General features: G+C 42.0%; 1 protein-coding gene across 1 annotated transcript in view; it reads right to left on the bottom strand.

The window, feature by feature from the left end:
* Positions 1-27,092, bottom strand: part of kn (EBF transcription factor knot) — an 891,516-nt gene that overhangs the window by 684,723 nt on the left and 179,701 nt on the right. The window contains exon 4 of the mRNA XM_067139000.2: positions 21,239-21,294. Coding sequence (XP_066995101.1) covers positions 21,239-21,294 — 56 coding nt within the window. The remainder of the gene's footprint in view (positions 1-21,238; positions 21,295-27,092) is intronic.

The raw sequence follows: 27,092 nt of genomic DNA, 5'->3' as shown, positions 1-27,092 counted from the left end.
ATGCTGGGGCCGTACCTTAATTAAGGCCACGGCCGCTTCCTTCCCATTCCTAGGCCTCTCCTATCGCATCGTCGCCATAAGATCGATCTGTGTCGGTGCGACGTAAAACAAATAGAAAGAAAAAACATAAAGAGTTACGAGCACAAGTCAACAACTCGCCCCACCATGTAACACCAAGCCAAGCAACGAAGTTCAAAGAAGTTAAGTGAGCAAGGCTTCATACACAAAAGTATTGAAAATGAAAATCCACAGCCTGTTTTCAGTTATTTGACGGGGTCAGGATTGGAATGAATGAAGCCCCCTTCCAGTGGCGAAGATGGGAATTGTGCCGGCTGCCTCAGCCTGTCGCACTCCTCTGGGGCAATGTTTAATGAATGATTGATGCAATGAATAATTAAACTGGAGAGTGTTGCTGGAATGAAAGATGACAGGGAAAACCGGAGTACCCGGAGAAAAACCTGTCTCGCCTCCGCTTTGTTCAGCACAAATCTCACATGGAGTGACCGGGATTTGAACCAAGGAACGCAGCGGTGTGAGGGCAGCGCGCTGCCGCCTGAGCCACGGGGGCTACACAAAAGTATTAGCCTACATGAACAAATTACATAGGCCTACTGAAACGCTGTGCGTAGTAGAATTCATAGTCGTAATGTAGCAAAGCATGTATGTATATATTTCTCTAGTAATAATCGCATTTATTATTTTCCCGCTAATTTTACTTTTAATTTGCTTAAAAACAATTACAGTATTATCTTCCCATTAGGACACAAATTATAATGAAATTTCATGAATACTATTCGTTCACGTACTCCTGAACAGGTATTGTCGGTTTTCGCAGGTCTTGGGTTAACTTAGGCAAAATTATTGTCGAAATTCTATTGATCTTTAGATTGTTTTCAGTCATGGGCCCTTCCGATATCTATTTTCATATTCCACTATTACTGGAACAACAATAATAACGTCACTGGCTTCACGTCCCACTATCTACTATTTCCGTTTTCGAAGATGCCGAGGAGCCTGAATTTTGTCCTCCAGGAGTTCATTTACGTGCCAATGAATCTATAGTCACGAGGCTGACGTATTTGAGCACTTTCAAATATCACCGGGCTGAGCCAGGATCGAACCTGGCAAATGGAGGTCAGAAGCCAGTGCCTCAATCGTCTGAGCCACTCAGCCCGGCAGTGGAACAACAATTCTTTATTTTACCGTAGACATGATATGGGCTTATGCCTTGTCAAGAAATCAAGGTGAAACTCTTTACGCTTCCGCGTCTTCGGAAGAAAATCTCGACTGTTCACGAGGAAGACTTCTGCAATAACGAGCGTTTGAATTTAAGAATGCAATACCGTTGGAGCTGTATTGGTACGCTTATTCGTCACCAGATGGCTCGCCGTATGCTGTCACAGCGCTCCAAGCGGGAGCTGACGACAGCATTAAACTCCAATTAAGATGTTCTATCTCACCGCGTGTGCGGGAGAAGTAACAGAGAGGATATCAGACGAATCAGGAACGAATGTGGTTGAAGAAATAAATAGAAACTAATCAAATAAAATAAAATGCAAGGAAAGACACCGGGATTGAAGAGAACAGAGCTAAAAAATTGAAAGAAAGTATGAGGAGAAAACCAGGGGATAAGTAATGATGGCGACGGTGTAGGAGGGGGAGGGGGGACTGGTGCACACACGTATGAAAGTATGATACAATAACACCTAGCCTGTAATGAACCATCTGGTGATGACGAACGTACGAATTTGGAAAGCACCGAAATGATGGAACAATCTGTTAACAGATCTGTATCGTTTTACTGGCCAAAACCGAGTAGGCCCTACTTTCGGATCTTCTCCCTGATCTTTCTTTGCATGTACTTAGGTGTTTTGATTACAATGTTTATCAGTTATATGACATTTCGGTACACTTTCCACTCTTGACTACACTTAATACACTCTCCTACAAGTACGACCCGCATTCACATGGTAGCTTACTTTTAGTAGGGTTTATTCTCGGTGATCAGCCGTTTGCCGTCCGACTCGTTGGCTGAATGGTCAGCGTACTGGCCTTCGGTTTAGAGGGTCCCGGGTTCGACTCCCGGCCGGGTCGGGGATTTTAACCTTCATTGGTTAATTCCAGTGGCTCGGGGGCTGCGTATTTGTGTTGTCACCAACATCCCTGCAACTCACACACCAAACATACCACTATCCTCCACCACAATAACACGCAGTTACAACACATGGCAGATGCCGCCCACCCTCGTCGGAGGGTCTACCTTACAAGGGCTGCACTCGGCTAGAAATAGCCACACGAAATTAAAAAAAATAGCCGTTTGCCAAAAAGAGGCTGCATTGGACATCAATAGCTCCGCCATCAGCCGTATATTATTATTATTATTATTATTATTATTATTATTATTATTATTATTATTATTATTATTATTATTAGGCCTTGCTGGCGGGATGTAGTGTTTACAGTGCACTATGTCTTCTGGTATGGGCGAGAATAAATGTTGTTAATATCATTGATCTGTCTCATCCTTGGCTTTGACAATATGAAAGTGACCGATGTATGAGCGATGCTAGTAATACCATTCCTTATGCAGCCAGTCCCTGTTATGAATGTTGCGAAAATATTCCCATGTGGTCGGTTGGTGCAAGCATTTCAGTGGGCTTGGCAGACTGATATTTAATAGAATCTTCTGGTTCGGTGAGGAAAGCAACGGGAAACTACTTCACTCCTCACTTCCCTCGTATGCCTCTTCAGTGACAACTAGGCTATCTATGACAGTTGTTGGTGTAGCTGAGGAGGATCAAACCAGCCTTCAGGCTGAATACCCAACATACATGATTATTATTATTATTATTATTATTATTATTATTATTATTATTATTATTATTATTATTATTATTATATAAACGACCGATACAAACCTACCTTCGTTTCTTTCGTTTTCTGTTTAACATCTCAAGGTTTTCGAAGAGAGAAGAGGACCAAGATTTGGTGTAACATAGGATAATACGGGAAAATAATTTTAGGACTCGAACCCATCATTACTTGAATGCACGCTTACAACTACTGTACAGGACTTGTATCGCGTAGACAACTCACACGGTACCCATCTTTGTAGTCGACAGGTTGAACTATTCGAGTTCGGCGGTTGCAGAGTAGATTTCGGCCTAAAAGTGTCCACGGCTGGTCCGTGGTCCGACAGATCTGCACTCCAGGGGTGGGCACGGTTCTACCGTGGCTTTACGCCTCTGCTATTTGCTTTACTTCTCACCGACACAGATACGTCTTATAGCGATGATGGTACAGGAAAGACCTAGGAATGGGAGGGAAGCGGTCGTGGCCTTAATTAAGGTACAGACCTAGCATTTGCCTGGTGTGAAAATGGGAAACCACGGAAAACCATCTTCAGGGCTGCCGACAGTGGAATTCGAACCCACTATCTCCCGGATGCGAGCTCATAGCTGCGCGCCCCTAACCGCACGGCCAACTCGCCCGGTTTCTGCCTCTGTGTTCGGGAAACGGAGAGGGGCTGGGCCCCACCGTCGGCTGTCCTGAAAATCATATTCCGTGGTTTTCCATTCTTCTGCACTAAGGAAAATGCCGGGACAGTCCCAGTACAGACCACGGCCGCCAACCCTTTCACCTTCATTACAATTCTCCTTCTACAATACAAGTCTCTCTGCCTGAGAGAAGGCGTCACCGTCAAAGAAGTCCGCCTCCCCCTTCAGGGGAGGAATGATAACAAGGAGTAGTAGGAGTATCTATTCGAATTCCACTACAGAACAGGAAACTCCCCCAGATTCCCGTTCGGATACCCCAGCAGTTATGTTGCATGTGGTGTTCCCTGTCTACTTCTACACTTAGTCCTACTCCTGTTATAGGCCTATTCTAGTCTCTGCGAAGCTATCGCCACAACAACAAAAAACACAAATTAATACATTTCTATCCACAACCAAAAACTATGCAATTAAAGTAATTTATCGGATACGCGGAAGTGAAAACCACAAACTCCTCAAGAACTAAACAAGTTTCGATATGAATAATACAGGAACCAGTGACCTAGAACGGAGCTTATCGAGATCTCTATTATCTTGCGATCACGTAATTACTTTATTTTGTTGATTTCAACATAAATTAAATAATTCTCAATGCAATCTAAAATAAACTGATTTAATTCACGACCCCAGCTTGGCAGGTTCGATCCTGGCTCAGTCCGGTGGTATTTGAAGGTGCTCAAATACGTCAGCCTCGTGTCGGTAGATTTACTGGCACGTAAAAGAACCCCTGCGGGACTAAATTCCGGCACCTCGGCGTCTACGAAAACCGTAAAAGAGTAGTTAGTGGGACGTAAAGCAAATAATAATAATAATAATAATAATAATAATAATAATAATAATAATAATAATAATAATAATAATTTAATTCATATGATGATATTGCACTTTTTGGACCAATTAACCTCAAGCCCCTCCCATACTTCTGCTGCAATTTCATATAGGCTTTACATTCATTGATTACATGCTTAACCGAAGTTCCCTTAACATTTTAAAAACCGTCGGATAATTTTGCTCGTGCTAACAATGCTGGAATGTAGTACTACGTGTGGTTGCCGTTCACCTTTTCAGTTGACAAGGCAGCACTGTCGATAAAAATATGAAAATCATTCCTAATGACATAGCCATTGCACATAGTGTCTTCTCCTCACTGTGCTCCAGTTTCTTCCGGTTTTATAAATTCAGTCACATTGCTATGTTGCCAGGCTAAATTTCGGTTAGTAAATGGAAAATTCTGTCCGTGTGAAGGATGTTTCACCGCATAGATTAATAACATAGTAGATAGTGACAAAATATGCAGATGTTTTTTTTTTTTCAGGAACTCCGAACTATTGACGAGGAAACTTCATTGTATTTCATTTAAACACCATATTATATGACAACAATGCTGCCTAACTAAACGCTCGAGAACCCCGTGGGTCGAAATTTTTTTTAAAGGAAATTTATTTGCTTCTCTCCTAATCATTGTAGTGGTATATAGGCTACAAAGGTTTAAGCCTCTTTCTCATCTTTATATATAAAATAACTTGTTCTGACTGACTGACTGACTGACTGACTGACTGACTGACTGACTGACTGACTGACTGACTGACTGACTGACTGACTGACTGACTGACTGACTGACTGACTGATTCATCATCGCCGAGCCGAAACTACTGGACATAGAGAAATGAAATTTTGGGGATACATTCATATTAACGTGTAGGTGCTCGCTAAGGGAGGATTTTTGGATATTCCGTCGCTAAGGGGGTGAAAAGGGTGTGAATTTTTAAAATGAGTGTATTTTTTCTCAAAAACTTTTACAGTATGCAGATATAAAAATGGGTATTTAGAATATCCTTTAAAAATAAAGAAACACGATTTTTTTTGTTTTCGGATAATCCCAATAGGAGGGGTGGAAAAGGGTGAAAAGTAGTTGAATGCCTTTAATGAGGCTACTTTTATTTCAGAAAATGAAGATATTATAGACCTGAAAATTGGTGTTAGGGATCACCTTTAAAAATAAAGAAACACGTATTTGTTTTTTGGAAAATCAAAATAATGGGGGGTGAAAAGGGGGGTTAATTTTTAAAATGAGAGTATCTATATCCCAAAAATTTTAAAGTGTACAGATGTAAAAATTGGTTCTTAGGAGCTACTTTAAAAGTAAAGAAATTCATATTTTTTTGTTTTCGGAAAATCCCAATAGGAGGGGTGAAAACGGGTGAAAACGGGTTGAATGCCTTTAATGAGGCTACTTTTATTTCAGAAGCTGAAGATATCACAGACGTAAAAATTGGTATTTGGAATCTCCTGTAAAGGTAAAGGAACATAGGTGATTTGTTTTCGGAAAATCCACTTAATGGGAACTAAAAAGGGAGTTAACTTTTAAAATGAGAATTTCTAGAGTATAACTCAAAAACTTAACGTGTTACAGAAGTGAAAAATGGTATTTTTTTATCTCTATTAAAATATAAAACGTGTACTTTTTGTTTTCGGTAAATCCACTATGTCGGGAGGGGGGGGGGCGGATGGGCTAGAAGTGACTGAAAATGGCGTTGAATTCTTTTAATTAAGATACTGATATCTCAAAAACTGGAGATGTTACAGACGTGAAATTTGGTACTTGGAATCTGCTTTCAGAGTAAAGAAACACGTATTCGCGGAAAATCCACTGAAGGGGCGAGGGTGGTGTAAGAATTGTTAATTTATTGAATTAATTGTATGCGGATACTTATATCTAATAAAAACTAAAGTTGTTACAGACGTGAAAATTGGTATGTGGATCTCCTTTAAAAACAAAGAAAAACGCGTTTTGGGGGCGAAATAATCTTGGGGGGCGTGAGTGAAAAGGAGTTTAATTCCTTTATGAGGACACATATCTCAAAAACTGAAGATGCTAGAGTCGTGATAATTGGTATTTAGAAGATCCTTTACTATTAAAGAAACAAGTATTTTTGCCGGATATTTCACTTAGGGAGAAGGAGGGTAGATTGTGAAAAGAAGTGAAAAAAGTGAAGTATTTTTAGGGGGATACTTACATCTCAAAACTGAAGGTAAGGGACGTTAATATTGGTATTTGGAGTCTCCTTTAAACATAAAGGAACACGCCGTCTTTTGGGGGGAAGAGGGGTAAATCAACGGCAGCGGGGTGAAAAAGGATTTGAGATCAATTGATTTTACTGTTCATAATGCACTTATTAGGAGCCTCCGTGGCTCAGGCGGCAGCGCGCCGCCCTCTCACCGCTGGGTTCCGTGGTTCAAATCCCGCTCTCTCCATGTGAGATTTGTGCCCGACAAAGCGGAGGCGGGACAGGTTTTTTCTCCGGGTACTCCGGTTTTCCCTGTCATCATTCATTCCAGCAACACTGTCCAATATCATTTCATTTGTCATTCATTAATCATTGCCCCAGAAGAGTTCGACAGGCTTCGGCTGCCGGCACAGTTCATATCCTCGCCGCTAGAGCCATCTTTTCCTTTGGAGAACGTTCTTAGATTACAGTAGATTCTCCTGGCATATAAATAAAAATTTAAAAACATTTGAAATAAACGATAGGAATGCTATTGACGGTGCAGTTATTCACCTCTATAATAAGGTCAATAATGCACGGAAGTATATCATTTGTATCGCCAGAAATCCCGCGCACTTGCCTACACGCGACAATGGTGCTGGTCACAGAGTCAGCAATGACAATGGCAGCTGATGTAATTTACCGCCAAGTAGCGGTCTTGCATCTTGCTGTGGGGTCCTGAACATCAATAATAATAATAATAATAATAATAATAATAATAATAATAATAATAATAATAATAATAATAATAATAATAATAATAATAATGTTCTGGAACGTCGTCAAAATGTGCGGACCGTGCTGGAAACGGGTCCTGGCCGGGTAATGACTACGAATACTGTCCGGCCGCGGGTTCAGTACCGCCATGGCACCCAAGACGACACCACGCCGGATCTCCTTGAGGATTTGATCCATATTAAAAATGCTTATAGGAAAAGATGGCAAAGATATAGGGACGCAGCTGACCGGGTAGAATACCTGGACCTAGCCCGGGAAGTACGAAATCGATTGCTGGAAAGAAAGATTGAAAAATGTGAGGAACTTTGCCGTAATCTCTCAGAAAACGAGTCAGATCGCGAATTTCGGCGGATTCTCTCAGAAAACGAGTCAGATCACAAATTTCGGAGGATTATATACAAAACGTTAAGCATTCAATTATAAATTCCAGTATAATACAGTAGCGAAGCATGGGTATCTTTCTAGTCTATTCATATTTAATCTCATGTCTTGGGTAGACCAAACTGCCATCCAGGTTAATGTACACAAATCAAATTGCATGCACATTACATTACACAGCAATGTTAAAATTAATATGTTCTGATTTGAATGTAACATGGTACTATTTTTTTAGACGGTTATGATGCTGGCCTTCCGACCCAAATTGGCAGGTTCGATCCTGTCTCAGTCCGGTGGTATTTGAAAATGCTCAGATACGTCAGCCTCGTCTCGGTAGATTAACTGGCACGTAAAACACCTCCTGCGGGACTAAATTTCGGCATCTCGGCTTCTCCGGAAGCCGTAAAAAAGTAGTAAGCGGGACTTAATGCCAATAACAGTGCGATTAGGCATATTAGTAGTAATATTTGTCATTGTTTGATGCTACTGCAGTAGAGGAAGTCTATGATGCCACTCAGTGGCTGCTGCTGGGCGCGCACAAGAGACGTTATCATAGCGTTCCTTTGTCAATTATGAGTACAGTTGAACAAAATGGTGGTTAAATCGGTGGTATTCAAACTTTTTGGTTGGTGTACCCCCATAATCCAATTGTTTTACCGTCGTACTCCCAGGTTATGAGTATATTGCGATTATACCACACATTAAAACGTATTCAGGGTCCCTGCACGCACTGATGCATGAAAGTGTTGTGGCCAAGGATTTAGGGTCGCATGCCCTTCCTGCCACCCATCTCAGCAACACCGGGAATCAATCGAAGGTCACCGGCATGACAGGCAAGCAGCTAAGCCACCACACCACCCTGTTCGTCAATAATAACAATAATGTATTGTGCACTGTGTATCGTGGCTGGGCAAAGGAGATAAATTTACAGAAGAAGCCGAAAGCTGAACGGTCAGCAATGGCCAGAGAACTGGTCCTGGCATTTTCGTTGCTTAATGATAGCCCAGTTAGTCGACCATCGGAATCTTCCGTTCCCTTCTCAGGCAACACAGCAAGCCTTCACAAGATACGTGGACAAACATGGTTTCCTCGTGGGTGGAATTACCAGATTTCCATAGCGTAGCAACAATATATAGGCCTGTACGAGGATAATTCCTCCTGTTACCATTTCTTGATTGATGTAGTATTTTTGTCTCTTGGCACAGACCAGAGCAAAGTGTAGCCTCCACCGATGTCTCAGCCTCATCCATGGCTGTGACAATATGGAAGCTCCTGGGGTATTGGTGGTGCTGAGTAATGACATTTGGAGCACAAATAGTGTCTGAATGTTAAGAAAGGTGTTGCTCATAGAATCACACGTGCTGCAGTGGTACCTCCTGGTCCAGTGAGGAAAGCAATGGCAAACTGCCGCACTCCTCATCTTGCCTCGTACGCCACATTTGGGCTCAATCATTGGATTTTGCGGTTTCCCTATAACTTCATAGCCTTTGGTGGTGTTATTTGAGGATCCAACCAGCCTCTGGGTTGATGACCCAACAAACAGAGTGTAATTATTAATGCAACACTTGCTATATACACTGCTACTGAAAAAATTAGAGCGAACGAGTTGATCTCGAAACAAAAAAATAAAAAAACAATGCTGCATGAGTAAGAATTTTTTCATTTCTTTCCCTTTCCCCATGGCACTACAGCCCTTGAAGGGCCTTGGTCTACCAAGCGACCGCTGCTCAGCCCGAGGGCCTGCAGATTACGAGGTGTCGTGTGGTCAACACGACGAATCCTCTCGGCCGTTATTCTTGGCTTTCTTGACCGGGGCCGCCATCTCACCGTCAGATAGCTCCTCAATTCTAATCACGTAGGCTGAGTGGACCTCGAACCAGCCCTCAGGTCCAGGTAAAAATCCCTGACCTGGCCGGGAATCGAACCCGGGGCCTCCGGGTAAGAGGTAGGCATGCTACCCCTACACCAGGGGGCCGGCAGAATTTTTTCATACCTAGGGCTAATCATTGGGAGGTACAAACTGACACATATTTTAGAATGAATAGTTCGGGAAGGGGACTCTGTGTAGTGGTAGACAAAATCACTGAATCCAAACAAGGTTTTATTGAAAATGAGCAGACTCACTGAAAGCAGTTAGAAACTATAATATACCGGGTGTGTTCGATGTACGGTTAGGGGCGCATAGCTGTGAGCTTGCATCCGGGAGATAGTGGGTTCGAATTCCACTGTCGACAGCCCTGAATATAGTTTTCCGTGGTTTCCCGTTTTCACACCATGAAATTGCTGGGGCCGTACCTTAATTTAGACCACGGCAGCCCTTCTCACTCTTAGTCCTTTTCTCTCCCATCGTCGCTGACCTCCGATCTTATGGCAAGAAGTGCTACGAGCAAAAGTTCGTGGCAAAACGAGGGCGAAAGCCACCAGTGGCTGTTTTTGAGAACACTGTCTTATAGAAACTTATAGGCCCAGTCCGACCGAAACCCAAGTGATGCCAATAATTTCTGCGGGTGGTAGCCGACTAAATTACTACTACCGTGAACATTGTTAGTTCCTGGTAATAAGTCAGGTCACCAGAAATCATTACAAGTTCCGTGAATCATACCGACCACGATAATATGTTCTTGCTAAAGGTTCTCTCCTAAACTAAAATTAGTTTAGAATATCAACGAATTTATATTAAATCTAAATCATCGGTCTATGTAGCCTTACAGTATTGCTAGAACTTCTGTCACAGGACACGAAGTACGAAGTAAGAAGAGAAAGGAGTCACTTAATCCTCTCGCTACGGGAGCGAAGGCAATCCCTATTTACTTCATTACTTACATCACTGATAGCTGGCTGATACATTTCTGATTAAATCCTATTTACTTAGGTTAACTTTAGGTTATTTTCGAAATAGGTGGGAAAGAGCAGTCTGCCAGATCATTCTTGATCCGAACAAGTCTACTTTACGAATTCTCCACAATCTGATTCCCATTTGGCCAATGTTAGGAAGGTAAACGTTATGATTTTACACCAAGCGTCATAGTTTTAATAAAGACTTGTCTGAAAAACAGCCGACAGCACGGTGTCAGGGTATCGTGCCAGCCCTGTTCACCCGGAAGCCCAGGTTCGATTTCCTATCAGTCCAGGGACTTTTTACCTGGATCTGAGGGCTGGTTCCAGGTCCACGCAGCGTACGTTATTACAATTCAGCAGCTATCTGACGGTGAGATAGCTTCCCCGGTCTAGAAAGGCAAGTGCAATGGCCGAAGGGATTCGTAGTTCCGAATACACGACACCTCAAAATCTTCGTTTTCGGGCTGAGTAGCGGTCGCTTGGTAGGCCATGGTCATTCGGGGCCGTTGGGTTTAGCACGAAAAATACCATAACTTATGCTGAACGGGGAATGAATCGGTTATGGTTTATAAAATTTACAATCTCTGCTATAACTCCCCAATATTAAAATGTAACAGGCCTCAGATGCTCGTAAATACTCTTAAATTTCCGCCCTGGCATAAACATACTCTTTGTTAATGGATACAGAAGTCCGGCTCCATGGCTAAATGGTTAGCGTGCTGGCCTATGGTCACAGGGGTCACGGGATCGATTCCCGCCAGGGTCGGGAATTTTAACCATAATTGGTTAATTTCCTTTCCTCACATTCAACACTTTACACTTCCGCAATTTCCAAATACACACAGGTACATTACATATGGTGCAAAGTAGGGCAAAAGTCGACGCCCCGAATAAATAGCATTTTTTTAAAGTGTCAGAAAGGGCAATAGGCCGTAACATTGGGCCACATCCACTTCAGTTGCCGGCCCCAATAAATTGAAAAAAGACCACGAAGAAGAAGATACTTTTTAATCCGAAAAATCTAGCCATCACTTCATACTGCGGATAATTCACAAATCACTTCTTCCGCGTGGCATGAAAATAGGATTTATTGACACACTATTTGATAATAATATCCTGGCACTACTGGCCCGTAGGGGCCCTTTGACCACCAAGTAAACGCTTCTCAGCCCAAAGACTTGCGCGATCGATTTATTCGTCGTTATTCTTGGCTTTCTAGATTGGGGACGCCATCTCATCGTCAAATACCTCAAGAATTGTTATCGAGAAGGCTGAGTAGACACCTAACCAGTCCTCAGGTCCAGAAATAGAACGCAAGGCCCCCAGGTAAGATGAAGGAACCCTACCCTTACGCTACGGGACTGACAATAGTCTGTTTTCTGTAACTTAGCTAAATAATGTGCTGAAGTACTGCCTGATGCCGCTGTAGTACTAGGGTAGTGCTTGTAGGCCTACGTTTTGACAAGATAGCTTGAATGCTATCCCTAAAATTATTAAAATTTCCTGATACGGGGTCGGGGATGAGGTGGAATGGAATGATGTGGCATGTTTTTACGGCCGGATGCCCTTACTATAGCTAAGCTCACTCGAGGAGATACTGAAGATAGCATGGATGATGGTGAATGAAATTGGATGAGAAAGTGGAAGGAATCGACCGTAGCCTATGAACAGGAACTGTCCTGGCATTTGCCTGAAACTGAAAATTGGAAACCACAAGAAACCATTCTCAGGACAGCCGACAATGGGGTTCGAACCTGCTCATCTCCCGAATTCGGATCTTAGCTTCCTTGGGCCTACCGCGGTAACACGCGCGGCCACTCCACTTGTTTCGTTCGCCAATAAGTGATTGTAAGTCATACTTAAAAGTACCAGGAGTCAACACAAGATTAAATCGGTATTGATCAAATTTAAGTGGATGGAAATGGGAGGCGAATACAGTGTTAAATGTATTTTCCTTTGAGGAATGGACAAACGTTTGCCATAAACCACTTGTTATTGGATGCAATAGTGATGAAGGTCCGGTCATATAATATAGTGTGGTTCAGAGGTGAGTGTGGAAACTCTTTTTCAGTCTAATTAGCCGGCGCCTCGGTCAAGAGTGCGATGTAAACAAGCCTGGCAGCCCGAGCAGGTTCACAGCTTCCCCCGTGAGTTAAACCTTGCTTTAGACTGGTTTTAAAATATTCCCATCTTTGTGTAATGGTCAATGCAGTGAGATCTCTGTGAGTTGTAGTGGTAGCAGCTATACTCCCTGCCAAGTAAGTGTATACACTAAGGGTACAACCCTACTTTTTCTCCCCTGTTAATACGGAAGGTCATGAATTATTGTTATTTTCTAACAGTTGGGTTCGATTCAGCGTTGCTAAATATACAGTTTAGGGAACCTACTTGCGATACGACGTCTTGCACGTTGGCACTATTTAGTCATGTTTTTTCCGTGACTTGCAAGAGATTTGTCCCCTCTGTGGTGTAGTGTTTAGTGTGATTAGCTTACAATAGGCCAGGGTTCTATTCCCGGCTCTGCCACGAAATTTGAAAAGTAGTACGAGGGCTGGAACGGGGTCCACTCAGCCTCGGGAGGTCAACTGAGTAGAGGTAGGTTCGATTACCACCTCAGCCATCCTGGAAGTTGTTTTCCGTGGTTTCCCATAGAGCTCTGCATTTGGAAGAAAACAACCGCTCGAGCATTGTCCACTTCGTGCCGCTGCTCGACGGCTGGGAAAAGCCCACGCTGCGATAAGGCTGTGGCCGTCTACTACACCATGTGGCCGGTCGTCCTTCACCTCTCGGTGATCAGTGGAACTGTCGAGCACTGCCGGGCGCTCGAGCGTAATCATAATCAAGGTCGGTGACAGTAAAACCGCCGCGCGCTCAACAGTGTGGAATGCATTAGACATCATGTGTAAAACCAGTTGGTGACTCTGCTTTGAGCAGTGCAGACAGCGTTATGGATCAACCAAGTATAGGTCGTAAACGCTGCATTCAAGAAACGAAGAGAAGTATTCTGGAGAGAATCAGGAGCGGCTCGTTAGTCCTGAAGAAGAAAGACATGTCGGAAGAGGTGGCGAAGGGTGAAGCTTGAAAATCGTTTGCACTTGTAGTGGATCCTGTCACGCAGGGTTCTTCTGGGTTCGTGCAGTGTGCCACATGTGATACTATACTTTCTTACCAGTCAAGCACTACAGGTATGATACACCACTGCAAAAGTAACTGAGGATCAGAATTCCAGCGAACACGTGCAGTAGCAAGCAGCATAAAGAAAGTTGGTGTTTATAAGTTGGTCGATATGAGTGGAATAGATATGCTACCGTTAAATACTTGTAGTAAGATTGGCTTCAAGAATTATTCGCAAGAGCTCATCAATGTTGACGCCACTTATGGCAAAGTCAATAATAGAAGATGTTCTTCCGCACTCTACCACTGTATCACGGCATGTTAAAGAAAAGGCCGAAAAAATACGGGCGACAATGGTGCCCAAGCTAATATGTGCCATAAAGAACAAAATGTGCGCTTTAGACGCTGATCTGTGGTCTGATAACTACAAGGAGAGAAATTTTTTGACTCTGACATCGCATTATGTTAACGATGAGTGGCAGCTAGAAACGCTTGTTTTGCTAACAACTGAGTTTGCGGACATACCTAAGACAGGAGAGAACATTCGGCACGAAATCGAAGAGCGGTTGCTTGAGTTAGCAATTAACAAGAATGATCTTACAAAATGTTGCTTTGTCACCGACCAAGGAGCTAATATGAAGAAGGCACTTGAATCTTACGACCTTTTGCCTTGCTTTGATCACTGCCTGATGACTGCGCTTCGTCACACATGTTAAGAGACGTTTTTAGAAGATGAAACTCCTGAAATCCTGTCGTGTCTGCTATCAGCAAGAGCTATAGTAGGCTATTTGAAGAGATCGGGTCACTCGGGGCGTCTGCAGCACTCTATGAAGCAAGAAGCTGTAACGCGGTGGAACAGTATACTGTTAATGCTCAATTCCATCATAAGTTTAATTGACGATATTCGAGATCTATTAGAATCCCGTGGGCAATCGAAACTCTTAGAAACTTTCCATGAAGAGTGCATACGAGAAGTTATCGCTTTTCTAACCCCCTTTAAAGAAGCGAATTTGGATTTGGAAAGTGTAACAAGGCTGGAACGTGTGCTTCCTTGTGAACCAGAAGAGAGTGACAACGAAGTAAGAAATATTTTTATAAGTTACGATCGTTTATAAACCTGCTGAATTATCGGAATTTAATTATGTATATATTGTTTATCATTTTCAGTGCATGACGAAAATAAAAACGAGAGCAGCGTATTTCAACAGAGAGAAGTGAAAATTGGAGGCTATCCGTTACAAAGCCACGGTTCTATGGCCATCACGACATCATTTGAAGAAAGTCACAGCAGAAGAAAAGCAGGTCGCGTATGCTGAAGCTCGACGATTGTGCTCGCAAATGTGCCTGTAAATGGTAAGGTCGAATCACTGAAAAAAATACTAAACGAATGTTTCTGTATAGGCTTTTGGGCTTATGCCGTGTCAAGAAAATAAGGCATAAGCCCAAAAGCCTATACAGTATCATCTCTTTAAGTACGGCCCGGGAAATCATTAATGACAACAAAACGAATGTTTGTTTGTCTAATCTTCCACCTTTCGTTAGATAAGCAATTATGCCGTCTAAATGTACAATATTTCGGAAGGGTTTCGCAACCTAAATATTCCACAATGCGTTTTGAGGTAATTTTTGCGATATATATAGGAATTCACTGAAAATATAGCTTTTAGTAACCAGTATCCTAACTTTTATACATATTTAAAGGTGACATGAATGCATTACGGATGTTTTGTTCGTTTTTAGAGCCCATTCAAGCAAACAGTGACCAAGTTCTTCCCATGAAAAAGTCCAAGGTGGACTGGAGTTCGGATGAGGACGACGAAGATGGACACACAAATACTACTAATGATCTCGACAGGTACCTTTCGCTCTCCAAATCTGACTGTAACTATGCCGAATGCCACATTTTGAAGTGGTGGAAAACGCATGCGGAGTTATTTCCAAGGCTGTCGGTAGTAGTCAGAAGAGTTCTCTGCATTCCTGCCACTAGTGCTGCCAGCGAGATAAATTTTAGCCAGGCCGGTCACCTGCTCTCCAGCAAAAGATCGTGCTTGGAATCAGACAAATTGGATGATCTCTTATTGATCCATCACAATTTCGTAAGTATTCTCAACATAGCACGTAATCACAAGAAAGGAAACATTCCTCAAACGCTATGAATGTATGATTCTACTTTCATTTACTTCACAGGAAGAAGTGCAAACCGCCAGCTGTAGTAGTAGCTCCAGGAACACAAATGAATCCTGTGCATCAGGCAGCACCAATGACGAAAAACGAATTGTATAGTTATGATTCACATATAACTTTATTTACAGTACCACTTTCACTTTGTAAATTAACGCTTGTAAAAAGAAAATTGATGAGTATTTGTTTAGAAACAATCCTGCATTTCTTCTTGATCCTGCATTTGATATTAGTACAGTGTATATATGGCCGAGTCTGGAGATAGGCTACACATAACCCACTATTACTGTGTCCCCGTTTATCTAGCGAACGGAACAAAATACTATATGAAGACATTACAGTTCATAACGTTACAATTATTAGATACATTATCACCTCAAAGACGAATATCCAATAGTCTGCAACATATTAACACACTTCAAATGTAACATATACAACTGTAATATTTAGGTTATAGAACTGATAGTAAAAAACGAAAGACATTTGTAAAAGAAATAGGTGAGGATTAATGTAAAGTAGTGGCCTATGATCTCGAGTCCGGCGAAGCACAGCTCGCTGGCTGGCTAGCACTGAGCCCGCCGGTTACTGGCGACCGACCGAGCGTTTGGCGCGCTCGGCCAGTCGCTGATGATCGGTAGCCCGCAACCGGCTGCACAGGACGCTCAGCCGCATACTCCCGAGAGCCAGAGAGGCGAGATAATGCAGACCTCTAGTTTCCCACTTCTCCTCCAGACAAATGCCGGGATGGTACCTAACTTAAGGCCACGGCCGCTTCCATCCCTCTTCCTTGTCTATCCCTTCCAATCTTCCCATCCCCCCGCAAAGCCCCTGTTCAACATAGCAGGTGAGGCCGCCTGGGCGAGGTTCCGGTCATCCTCCCCAGTGGTATCCCTTGACCCAATGTCTCACGCTCCAGGACACTGCCCGTGAGGCGGTAGAGGTGGAATCCCTCGCTGAGTCCGAGGGAAAAACCGACCCTGGAGGGTAAGCAGATTAAGAAAGAGAGAAAGAAGCCTTGCAAGATTTACGTATATAGCTACTGCCATATTATGAAGATCACTAGTATTACATTTGAGGATATTAGTAAAGCATATTTTATTTTTCTGTAAGATTGTAAATCTGTTTGAGTAATACGGGGTAAGTAAAATTGTGGCATGTTCGGATAATGCATTGAATAACGTAGTTGGTGTTAAATGACTAACGCAGCAGCTTAATAATGTGGTTTTATTTCGTCCAATTCGTAAGTATAAAAAGCAATTAGGATGTATAAGAAGCACGAAAAATCTGTAATAACTTCTGTGAAAAGGAAAGCAACATTACCTCCTCTGTAAAAAATCAGTTCAGTTGAAATGGAAGGACATTCCGTTATTAACCTAACCTAATCTTGTCACGACTTCGATACGGTTTGCAGACTTAGCCTTTCTGTATGCTAATTGACTTACAACATATGTACATGTAATATATTTGCTTGTGTATCTTTCTGGTCTTACGCAGCCAAAATTTATAGACAGTCAGTTGCTCACGTTACACACGTTCACGCACAATTGCGTGCAAATACCTGTAGATCACAATAGTGCTTTTTCTTCCGTTACGCTTCCGCATTAACCTAGCAAACACCTGACTCTACCTAGCCCTTATTGCTTCTCTCCGTGACTGGCTTGAATTAAATCCAGAGAAATAAATATGAACCAGTGACCAATGTTACATTTTGCGTAAAATTAATAATCGGTCACAAAGAGTCTCCCTAAATGAAAAAGCTATGAATACAGTGAATAAGGAAACGTGTGCTAGTCCAATGCAATATGATGAGAGACTAGACCTAGCAGAGGGAAGGGTGATTGGTAATCTCCACTCGTCTTTTGGGAGTAGGCAAGAAACTTAAATCAATTAGATCATTTTGCTTGATCATGCAAGCCGAGATAGGAGGTTGACACTGGAGAAGATGGGGCTGTTAGACATTTCATTGCCAATCTAAATCGCTGTTCCTATATGGGTCACTTTTCCTTTGCATGCAAATGTATACCACAACTCAAGCAATGATAATACTATTCTGAACATGTACATACAGTATTCTAGTGAAATGTAATGCACACATTTTATGATTTGACGAGACAAATGAACTTGAGTGTTTCACCCGCGAAGACGGCTGCTTTTGGCGGCTACTTTAAAACGTCTCCATATTTCCCCTCGATAATGCCACACATAACTTCCGGCAAATATTACGTTTGTGCATTCAACCAAGTCCGCATGTAACTATCCCGACCTGAACTTCACTCTGTGCTTGCATAAAACTTAGTTCATCACACAATATTAAGATATGTTTAGTCACAAATAAAATATTTACTGTTTTATTCCACTAATTTAATTTTAGGATGATCCAGTCAGTACACACACAAACACACATTTGCTGTCACGGAGATTTGAGGTCCCACGAATCACGTACATTTGCTGTCACTGAGATGTGTTAGTGCTCCGGTTGTGTCGGCAGAAGTGAGAGAAGCATCTGCCTCCGGAGAAGTGCGATCATCACTCTACACGACCAAAATATAATTTGTATTCGAGTTTGCAGGTTGTTTATGAAATAATCAACAGGCATACAGAAAATCCAATAACACCATCATTATCCTCGTTTCATTTTACGTTAGGTCATGTAGATTTGGAATTATAATTTATATTTTCTTAAATTTTTAATCACAGGTGGAACACAAACAGTCCCCGTTTTTAAACCTGTTTCAACCATGCGTCAAATTTAAGACATTGTTTCTCGAAAACCCTTCATGTTTCTGGAAACATAAAATTCTGCAATTTATAAACATCCCATTGTATATTGTGTTGAAAGCTAAATTCGATCAGATCACGGGTTTTTCTTCGTTTCTTCGTTCTCCTTGTAGTCCTTCGTCATACCATGTTCCAGGACTTTCCTCCAGAGGCATTACTTCATGTGAAAAAACAGCCACTTAACTTTGCTGCCAGAAACACTTCTCATAGCTGCGTCGAAGTCAATATTGATTTTGTTAGGATTCCATTGAGGAACCGCTTCCAAGACAAGGTAAAGGAAACGAATATAATTCTTTCTATTTGTTAGGTAGGAATGCAAAGACCACTGGATAAACGTTGCTTTCATCACTCCGACCTCCAAGGTCTTCGTGAATGGTGCAGTCTACGTCTGGGCGAACTGTTTGCTGCAACTCTTGAACGTGCCATTCACAATGCCTATGAATTTCTTTACGTTTTCTTCGGAACTAAAAACGACCGTTCTTTCTCCCATGCCGTCGTCAGCTAAAAGAAACGGGATCCCATTATTCAGTCTTAATGTCTGTTCATTAAGAATTATCTGAACACTTGTTTAAGAACCTACTTGAATTTCACGTGCACAATTTTGGTGCAGACACATTGCTATTTTTAAAGTCTCTTGAACTGGCATACTAGTGACAAAGTCGTTGCCCCTGTTATGCAGATCACCCAACTCTTGCATGGAAATCTATGATAGTGGAGTCGCTTCCTCTCCTGCTGTCATCTTTGCCTCTTGAACCCACTCCTTCACTGTGAAGGCCGCTTGTTCAGGTGGTCCACACTGATGATCGACGGTGTGAAGTACTTCTTCGCCCCTTGTCCTCATCCCTCCTTTACACTTGGTCTTCTCCTTCAGACACACCCAGCTGACGATCCCATGTTGACTCTTCCTGTAGGCCTACTTTCAGTATATGTAACCATTGTAGTGTGCACAACGATTTGCCTTATTAGTAACTGTGAAGTCCATTACACCAGACATCAGTAAATACACCAGAAAGTTTCTATATCGAAGGTATAAGTCTCTAAATAATGTGCTCGTGAGAAGAATGCTGGTTTCGAACCAAGCGAGCAGGAGCCCAGGACGTTTAACGAGGGTACCCTGAGATTATGTTAATGAGGCCCAACCATCCTGGAGTGACCGCAAATCGGTGACTGCTGGGGAATTTCTGTGAGTGGGCAAAAGTATATCCCAGTGACCGCAAATGTCCGGTGACCGCAAATCCCCTTCACCCCAAATATCCGGCAACGGGAGATCATTCCGTAATCTTGATTGATAGGTTTCACCTTTCACTTGCTCACCAGTCAATTCAAACAGAAGGTCCATGCAGGCAGGTATGAACACATGAACTTCGGCTATCAAACGCAGGGTGACTGTACGTTTGACTCAACTCCAGACATGACCGATCGGTCTAGCTCGCACAATCAACTCGCGCGACAGCTCCACACACTGCACTACTCAACATATATCACTCGATAAGACAACAACACAACATAACTCAACACCAACGGCTCAAGGCTCGAAAAAGTGAACACTTCAACATTACTCCTTGTCAGCGGCGAGCCTACTTTTATATACCTGGTGATAATGTTATAGTATCTCCCGGGTGTGGCCAAAATAGGAACGTTCTATGACTTTCAAGAATCCAGAGGCACACCAGAAGAAAATCTCATCACCAACAGGGGCTGCCATATGCCCTCAGGCCGGCCGGGAGATTTCCAGGCTGACTCACTCATCCCTCCCGGGAAATACCGGAGGGGCGTTCCACAGTGCTGACAGTCGCATGAGCACGTAACAATATGTAGTAAATATATAAGGCCTTTAAATAATCCATTACATAAAGTAACATCCATAAACAATCCATAGCTGGACCTTCTGCAATCTTGTATCCGGAAGAACATATTACATTAATACAGTATTTAAGGAACGTCCAGGCAAAGTCAAACTTGCCCATCGGATCCAAACTTTCAGGGGGAAAGAAAAGCGGAAATTAGCGATTAGATAAGAGCTTTGAAATGTAACGTTTTACAAAATTGTTATTGACACAGGAAAGCTGTTTGTGAAACCGGTGCAAAACGAAATTTAATAACGCCCAATTCCATGTGTAAGAATGGACATGTTTGGTTTTGGCCCAATCGCATGTGACTTGTTTGTTTCGGCTCAGGCGCTATCAGGACCTTTTCTTTTTCGGTCAGACGACAGCAGGATTTGTTCCTGTGGGGAGCGGAAGGCGGGAAGTCATGTGACATATGCTCGGCCTGTGATTGGCTGTTCGGAAATATTCTCATCCCTTTGGGCCCATCTCTAGGGCATGTCTGCTTCAGTTCACACCTAGATCTTCAATATTAACAGGATCAGTTCTGTTTTGGTCAAATTGCGGTTGAGAAGGAGACTATAACGATACTATCGTATCAAAACCAATGCTTAATTGAATATTTGATTCTTATACATGTTCGGTTTTGCTTGGGCACTGCTCATTTGACACCCATTGTTATAATGATCTGTGGCCTAACTTATGATTTTTGAGAACATAGCACGCACACTTCCCTACAGAGAAATCACAATGTTCCATCGCCTGAAACAAAAGCTGTACTTACTTGTTTTGTGACGGAATCGATGAGCCGGACGTAGATGTCCTGTTCCTGCCGCACTCCTGAAATAGAGAAAGGCGCAGCACGATTAAAACAGGTGTGTGGATTAACAGCAAAGCTTCATTCTCCATGCAGCAATTAAAAGGGTGGCGTGCAAACAGGAGTGAGTAATTAATAGGCACAGTGGATCCAGCCCGTCTTGTGTTTTTCCCCCTTCTTCAGCTTGCAGGCAGTGGCAGTGCGCATTAACAATTGAAGACGAGCCGAGAGAACACAAGAATTAGCTTGGTAAATGTGTATTTTATAATGGAAGTAGGAGCCGGATTTTAACGGCTTTAGCGTCAATCATATTGCTAAGCAAGCATTTTATAATTTCCTATGATTCTCTGACTTCCGAAACTCCTCGTACACCTCGCATCAACAAACTTGCGCCCATGTACATGTATTCATCACAACTTCAATGAAATATTATATGGATGAATACGTAAGAACTGTGAATTCGGATTTCAAAACTGTGGAGTATATTATGTATGAAGTTATACTAACAGTTTAATACATTCAGATTTACGGGACCACAGTATTTATAAAGAAGGTGTGCGATGGGTCCAGTGGCAGCTCATTAGGTAAATATCGTCAGAATTATTATTATTAATTGGATGATATCCGGTGGCAATGCTTGTTGTAGCATAACAATCAAATTTAAATTAAAACATAAATTATGTAAAAAAACAGAAAATGCAACAAACAAATTATTGCTTGAAACAAAATAGGCATATTAAAAGAAATGACATCAAAACAAAGAATTTCATGCTAACGATAGAGCGATTAAAAACAAGTATCTTACATTACTACATAGAACAGAAAAATATATAACAAAAGAATACTATGAAATTTATTGAAAATATCTTAAAATATTCCCTTACATGTAGTATACCATAATCACAATGTAGTCAGTCTGAAATTCTTCCAAAATTCACAGTATGTTCCATTTCATATAGTGTAGCGTAACATTTTTTAGGCAAGTGCATGCAAATTTACAGATAAGTTAAACATGATATAATATTCTGTTATTTACTTATTTTAAAGTAAGTTTTCATCTCAACATAGCATAAAGACGTCGTCGTTAGGAAAATAATACTAAAAAAAGCAAATCAAGCTTGTAGTTTCAGGTAACTGAAGCCGTTGGTCATAGCCGCGCATCAGAGATCCATTTTTACGTGGAATGGTGTAGCCTAGGCCTAATAAAACTAAAAATGAATTTGCCAATCAGTTTTTTCCTTTGAATTGGCCTAGAATTTCCTTGTACACTGTATTTTTCATAAAAATACATTATCAAAAATATAATAATAATAATAATGATAATAATAATGATAATAATAATGATAATAATAACAATAAACCAAATCCCATGCTACGACAGCCCCGAAGGGCCATGGCCTACCAAGCGACCGCTGCTCAGCCCGAAGGCCTGCAGATTATGAGGTGTCGTGTGGTCAGCAAAAACAAAAAAACAGCAACAGAAAATCATCATCTTCAACCGCTTTCCTCACAGTGAGATGGCTCGTTGGTGTAATCTGTGGGGGCCAAGTGCTTTGGCCGGAGTATATTCTTGAAGCTAACCTCATGTCGAGGGATGCGTTCACAACTATGTGTTCCTGTGGTAGTTGGTAGTGGGGTGGGCTCTGGGTGATTGAAGAGATGTGCATTAGGACGAACACTGTCACCTAGTCCCATGCCAGATTATTTAATCCGAAACATCTACTGACCCTCAAGAGAATCCAACCTGGGATCCCTCTGAACCGAAAGCCTTAATAATGTCGGCCATTTGGCAAAGGATTTGTATAATAATAATAATAATAATAATAATAATAATAATAATAATAATAATAATAATAATAATAATAATAATAATAATAATAATAATAATACGCTGCAATCGTTCATTACATAGTAATAATAATTGGGAACAGTGAATGACTGCGACTTCACTATATACTTTTGAAATGCTGTCAACTGATCTTATTCAGCCGTTGAAAGCACGCCAACGAAGAAGCTTGTTTACCATGAACATTTGTAGCTAAATCGTTAACATACTTTGTAAACAATAATTATAGCCCAAAATATCACGATATTAACAGGCATATAAAACTACCAAAAAGAAAGAAGCCGTGATACATGGAGCACATGAAGGGCCTTGGCTGCCAAGATGACCGCTGCCCAGACATTTGGCATATGAAGAGTAGAGTGGCGCGTGTTCAGCCTGACGGCAACCCTCTGTGATACAAAGGTTTACTAATTAACAGTTGTCCTAATTCCAACAGTAGATACTAGGTGATACAATCTGGTCAGACCCACAACTGCCAGGGCAGTTTTCCTGACAAGAGTTGCTTTTTCTTATAATATAGTTTCTGATCCTCAGTGTTTGTTCATCCCCCAGAACTTCATACAGGCCTACTCGCACAAGGAAATAATTCTTCGGTATGGTAAATCTCGTATCTCCTCCACAAATCACATCACGTTTACCCGCATCACACCTCCTGGTTAGAGGAAGGGTTTTACGCTCTGGGGTGGAGAATGATATATTATTATTATTATTATTATTATTATTATTATTATTATTATTATTATTATTATTATTATTATTATTATTGTCCCGCTTCTTGGCTGATGGTCAACGTAGTCGCCCCGGGTTCGATTCCCGGCCGGGTCGGGGATTTTAATCCTAAACGGTTAATTCAATTGGCTCGGGGGCCATGGGTCATTGTGCTGTTCCCATCATTCCTGCAACTGATACACTACACACAATACTACCGCCCACTATAAAAATACGCAGTTTCCCCATACACGGCAGATGCCACTCACCGTCGACGGAGCATCTGCCTCACAAGGGCTGCGCCAGGCTAGCAAATATATACGAAATTATTATTATTATTATTATTATTATTATTATTATTATTATTATTATTATTATTATTATTATTATTATTATTATTATTATGATTATTAATTTACCGTTATTGCTTTAACGCGCCTAACATCTTGGTATCAGCACACGGAAATATTGATTTAATAGGTACGGACTAGCTGAGTTGTATAATCATTGTCCTACCATGAAGGCGCCCGCTGTTCGAATCCCGATCAATGCGATTTTTGAAATGAGATATCATAGTGTTATAGTTAGGAATCTGCGTGATTGGAGGTGACCACGATATCAACAGGCATATAAAACTACCAAAAAGGAAGAAGCCGTGATACATAGAGCCCTTTAAGGTCCTTGGCCTGCCAGAACGACTACTGCCCAGACATATGGCATATAGACAGTAGAGTGGCGCGTGGTCAGCCTGACGGCATTCATATCCATATTACATGGCTTTAATGATAGAGTTTGTTGCCTCTATTATCAACAGATCCTCAGTTGGTCACACGAAGCTGAGTAAGCCCCGCTTAAGCCATCAGCCAGAAATTTAACCCGAGCCCTTCTGGTAAGAGGCAGGCAAGCTACCCCAACACTACGGGGCTGGATAAAAGTACAATCCTCCTTTCATTATTACTGGTGATTAATATTCGCAAACCACTTAAGGATCATTATTTCAATTTATGTTATAGTAGCTTATTTTCTTAGTCCGGCTCCTTGGCTGAATGTTCAGTGTCGAGATCTCTAGTTCAGAGGTCCCCGGATTCTATCACCTGCCGGGTTGAGCATTTTAACTCTGTAGCCTATGGTTAATTCCTCTGCCCAGAGGACTGGTTGTTTATGTTCGTCATAACATAGCTCTCTACAAACACGCAACAGTGATTAAATCCCTGCATTTACGGTTGTCGTCTGGAAAGATATTCGGACGTAAAACTGGGACAGTTCCACGCCAATTGCCGGCCCAAATAAACTGGAGAAGGGCCAGGAAAAGTCACTTTTTACCTTCAGTGGGAAGAAAGTACAACAATTGACTTCATGACTTTCAATTACAAAGACAAAGACACCTCCGTACAGGCCATGAAGGCCCTTGGAGGAGTGGAAGGTAGAGGCTTCCACCATTGTTGACCGCGGCACCTGATGGGGTAGAGTGGTTAGCTCTACGCCCGGCCGCCTTTGCCCCCAGGGTTTAACCTGGTACTCATTTTTGGTGTAGGCTGAGTGAACCTCAGGGCCGTATGCTCCTCCGAAAGTGGAAATCTCGTTTCTTAAATTTTACGACTTCCTGACCGGGATTCGAACCCACGTCCTTCCGGGCGAACCGAGCACGCCTTTACTGCCTCGGCCAGGCAGCCCCTAGTTTTTCAATTACTGTCACTAAATTTCATATTAGAGTACGCTGTGTTTATGTTGGTATCGATTTATCCCACGTGTTGTAAACTAGAACCCTTCCTTCATTCTTCACTTTCGTAGTACTCGCCTGCATTCTCTAAAAGGCATTTGCTGTTGTGAATGAAGTGTGTAGTACTCAGGTGGTAAGGTTGATTGATTGATTACTGCACCACTCTGTCAGTTTCTCGCGGTACCACAGTCACCTAATCAAGTAGGAAAGTGAACGCCTCGCCCGCCACCCGATCACCAGCAGTAAAAGCGAACAAAGTGCGGCGCTGCCATCTTTTGCGCTCCTCGGAGACCGTTTGGCGGCTTATTTTATTACAAATAAGGAGTGTGGAGTGTTCCCGCGGGAATGCAGTCGTGAGAGACGCCAAATGAGGTAAACAGCGCGACGCAGGCAGCGGGCTATCACCACAGCAAGAGACGAGTACTCATCAAACACTGTAACACATTACCTAATGAAATGAAAAGTGAGTTAACACCATACCCAGCACTCTTTTGATGTGGTTTCCAGGTAATCTGCGTTCCATTTTAGACGAACTCGTTTATTTCTTGATCGGATTTTATATTTTAGCGTGCGAGTTTTCTAGATGTAAACATGTCATTATGGAATGGGAGGTCTCGTAGTGGAACTTGCAATGCTCTTGACATATTATTCTAATATATGTACGTTCGGGTGAAATTACTGTTGTTGTCAATGCTTTAGCTGTTCTTGTATTTAGATTGTCCAGATTCTCTTCATAATTGGACAGATTTTTAAGTTTGTTAGTGGTTTAAAGTAGCATTAACACTATTTATATCAGTGAGGGGGATGGAAAAGAGCTAAAATTGGCAAGCTGGCCGTGACCTCAATTAAAGTACAGCTCTAGCTGTGAAAATAAGACACCAGAGAAAAGAACATCTGAAGCACTGCCGATGATGATATTCGAACTCACTATCTCCCGAGTGCAAGCTTACACCCATACGATTACGTAGCCATCTCGACCGGTAGGTAGGAAAATATACGTCATATTATCAAGTACTCAGCTCAGAAGGAAAGCAGGTAGTTGAAAAATCTGAGAGAGGTAGGCCTACACACACAAAATACCCAAATTGCATCGGGAGGGGCATCCAATCATAAAACGGGGCCAAGTCCACTTCTACGACAACATTCGCACCCCATCAGGGTGTGTGAAAAGTGGCAGAAAAATAATACGACTCACAGAGTGCCCACTAAAATACTAATTCATTTCGAAGAGAACTCATGTCTATTGAAGATCTTGCTTGATCTTCCTTGACGCCCAGCCAAATAACTTGCAGATATGGGCGTGTCGCATGGTCACCGTAAGGACCCTTCAACTGTATTGCAAGATTTCGTGTCCGAGTCACGGTTGTCTCGTCATTAAGCCGAGCCTATGCTCTCAGATGTATGTGGCCACAAACTGAAATCACTATCTGTTAAGAAGTCAGGGAAATGAGCAAAAGATCGATGTGAGGCTGAAGCCATGTAGGTGAGTAAAACGAAAGAAGATAATAAGAACAACAATTATTTTATAATATTTTTGTTATAATTTG

Source organism: Anabrus simplex, chromosome 2 (assembly GCF_040414725.1).
Source record: "Anabrus simplex isolate iqAnaSimp1 chromosome 2, ASM4041472v1, whole genome shotgun sequence".
Taxonomy (NCBI): domain Eukaryota; kingdom Metazoa; phylum Arthropoda; class Insecta; order Orthoptera; family Tettigoniidae; genus Anabrus; species Anabrus simplex.
This window is presented reverse-complemented; position numbering and strand designations above follow the sequence as displayed.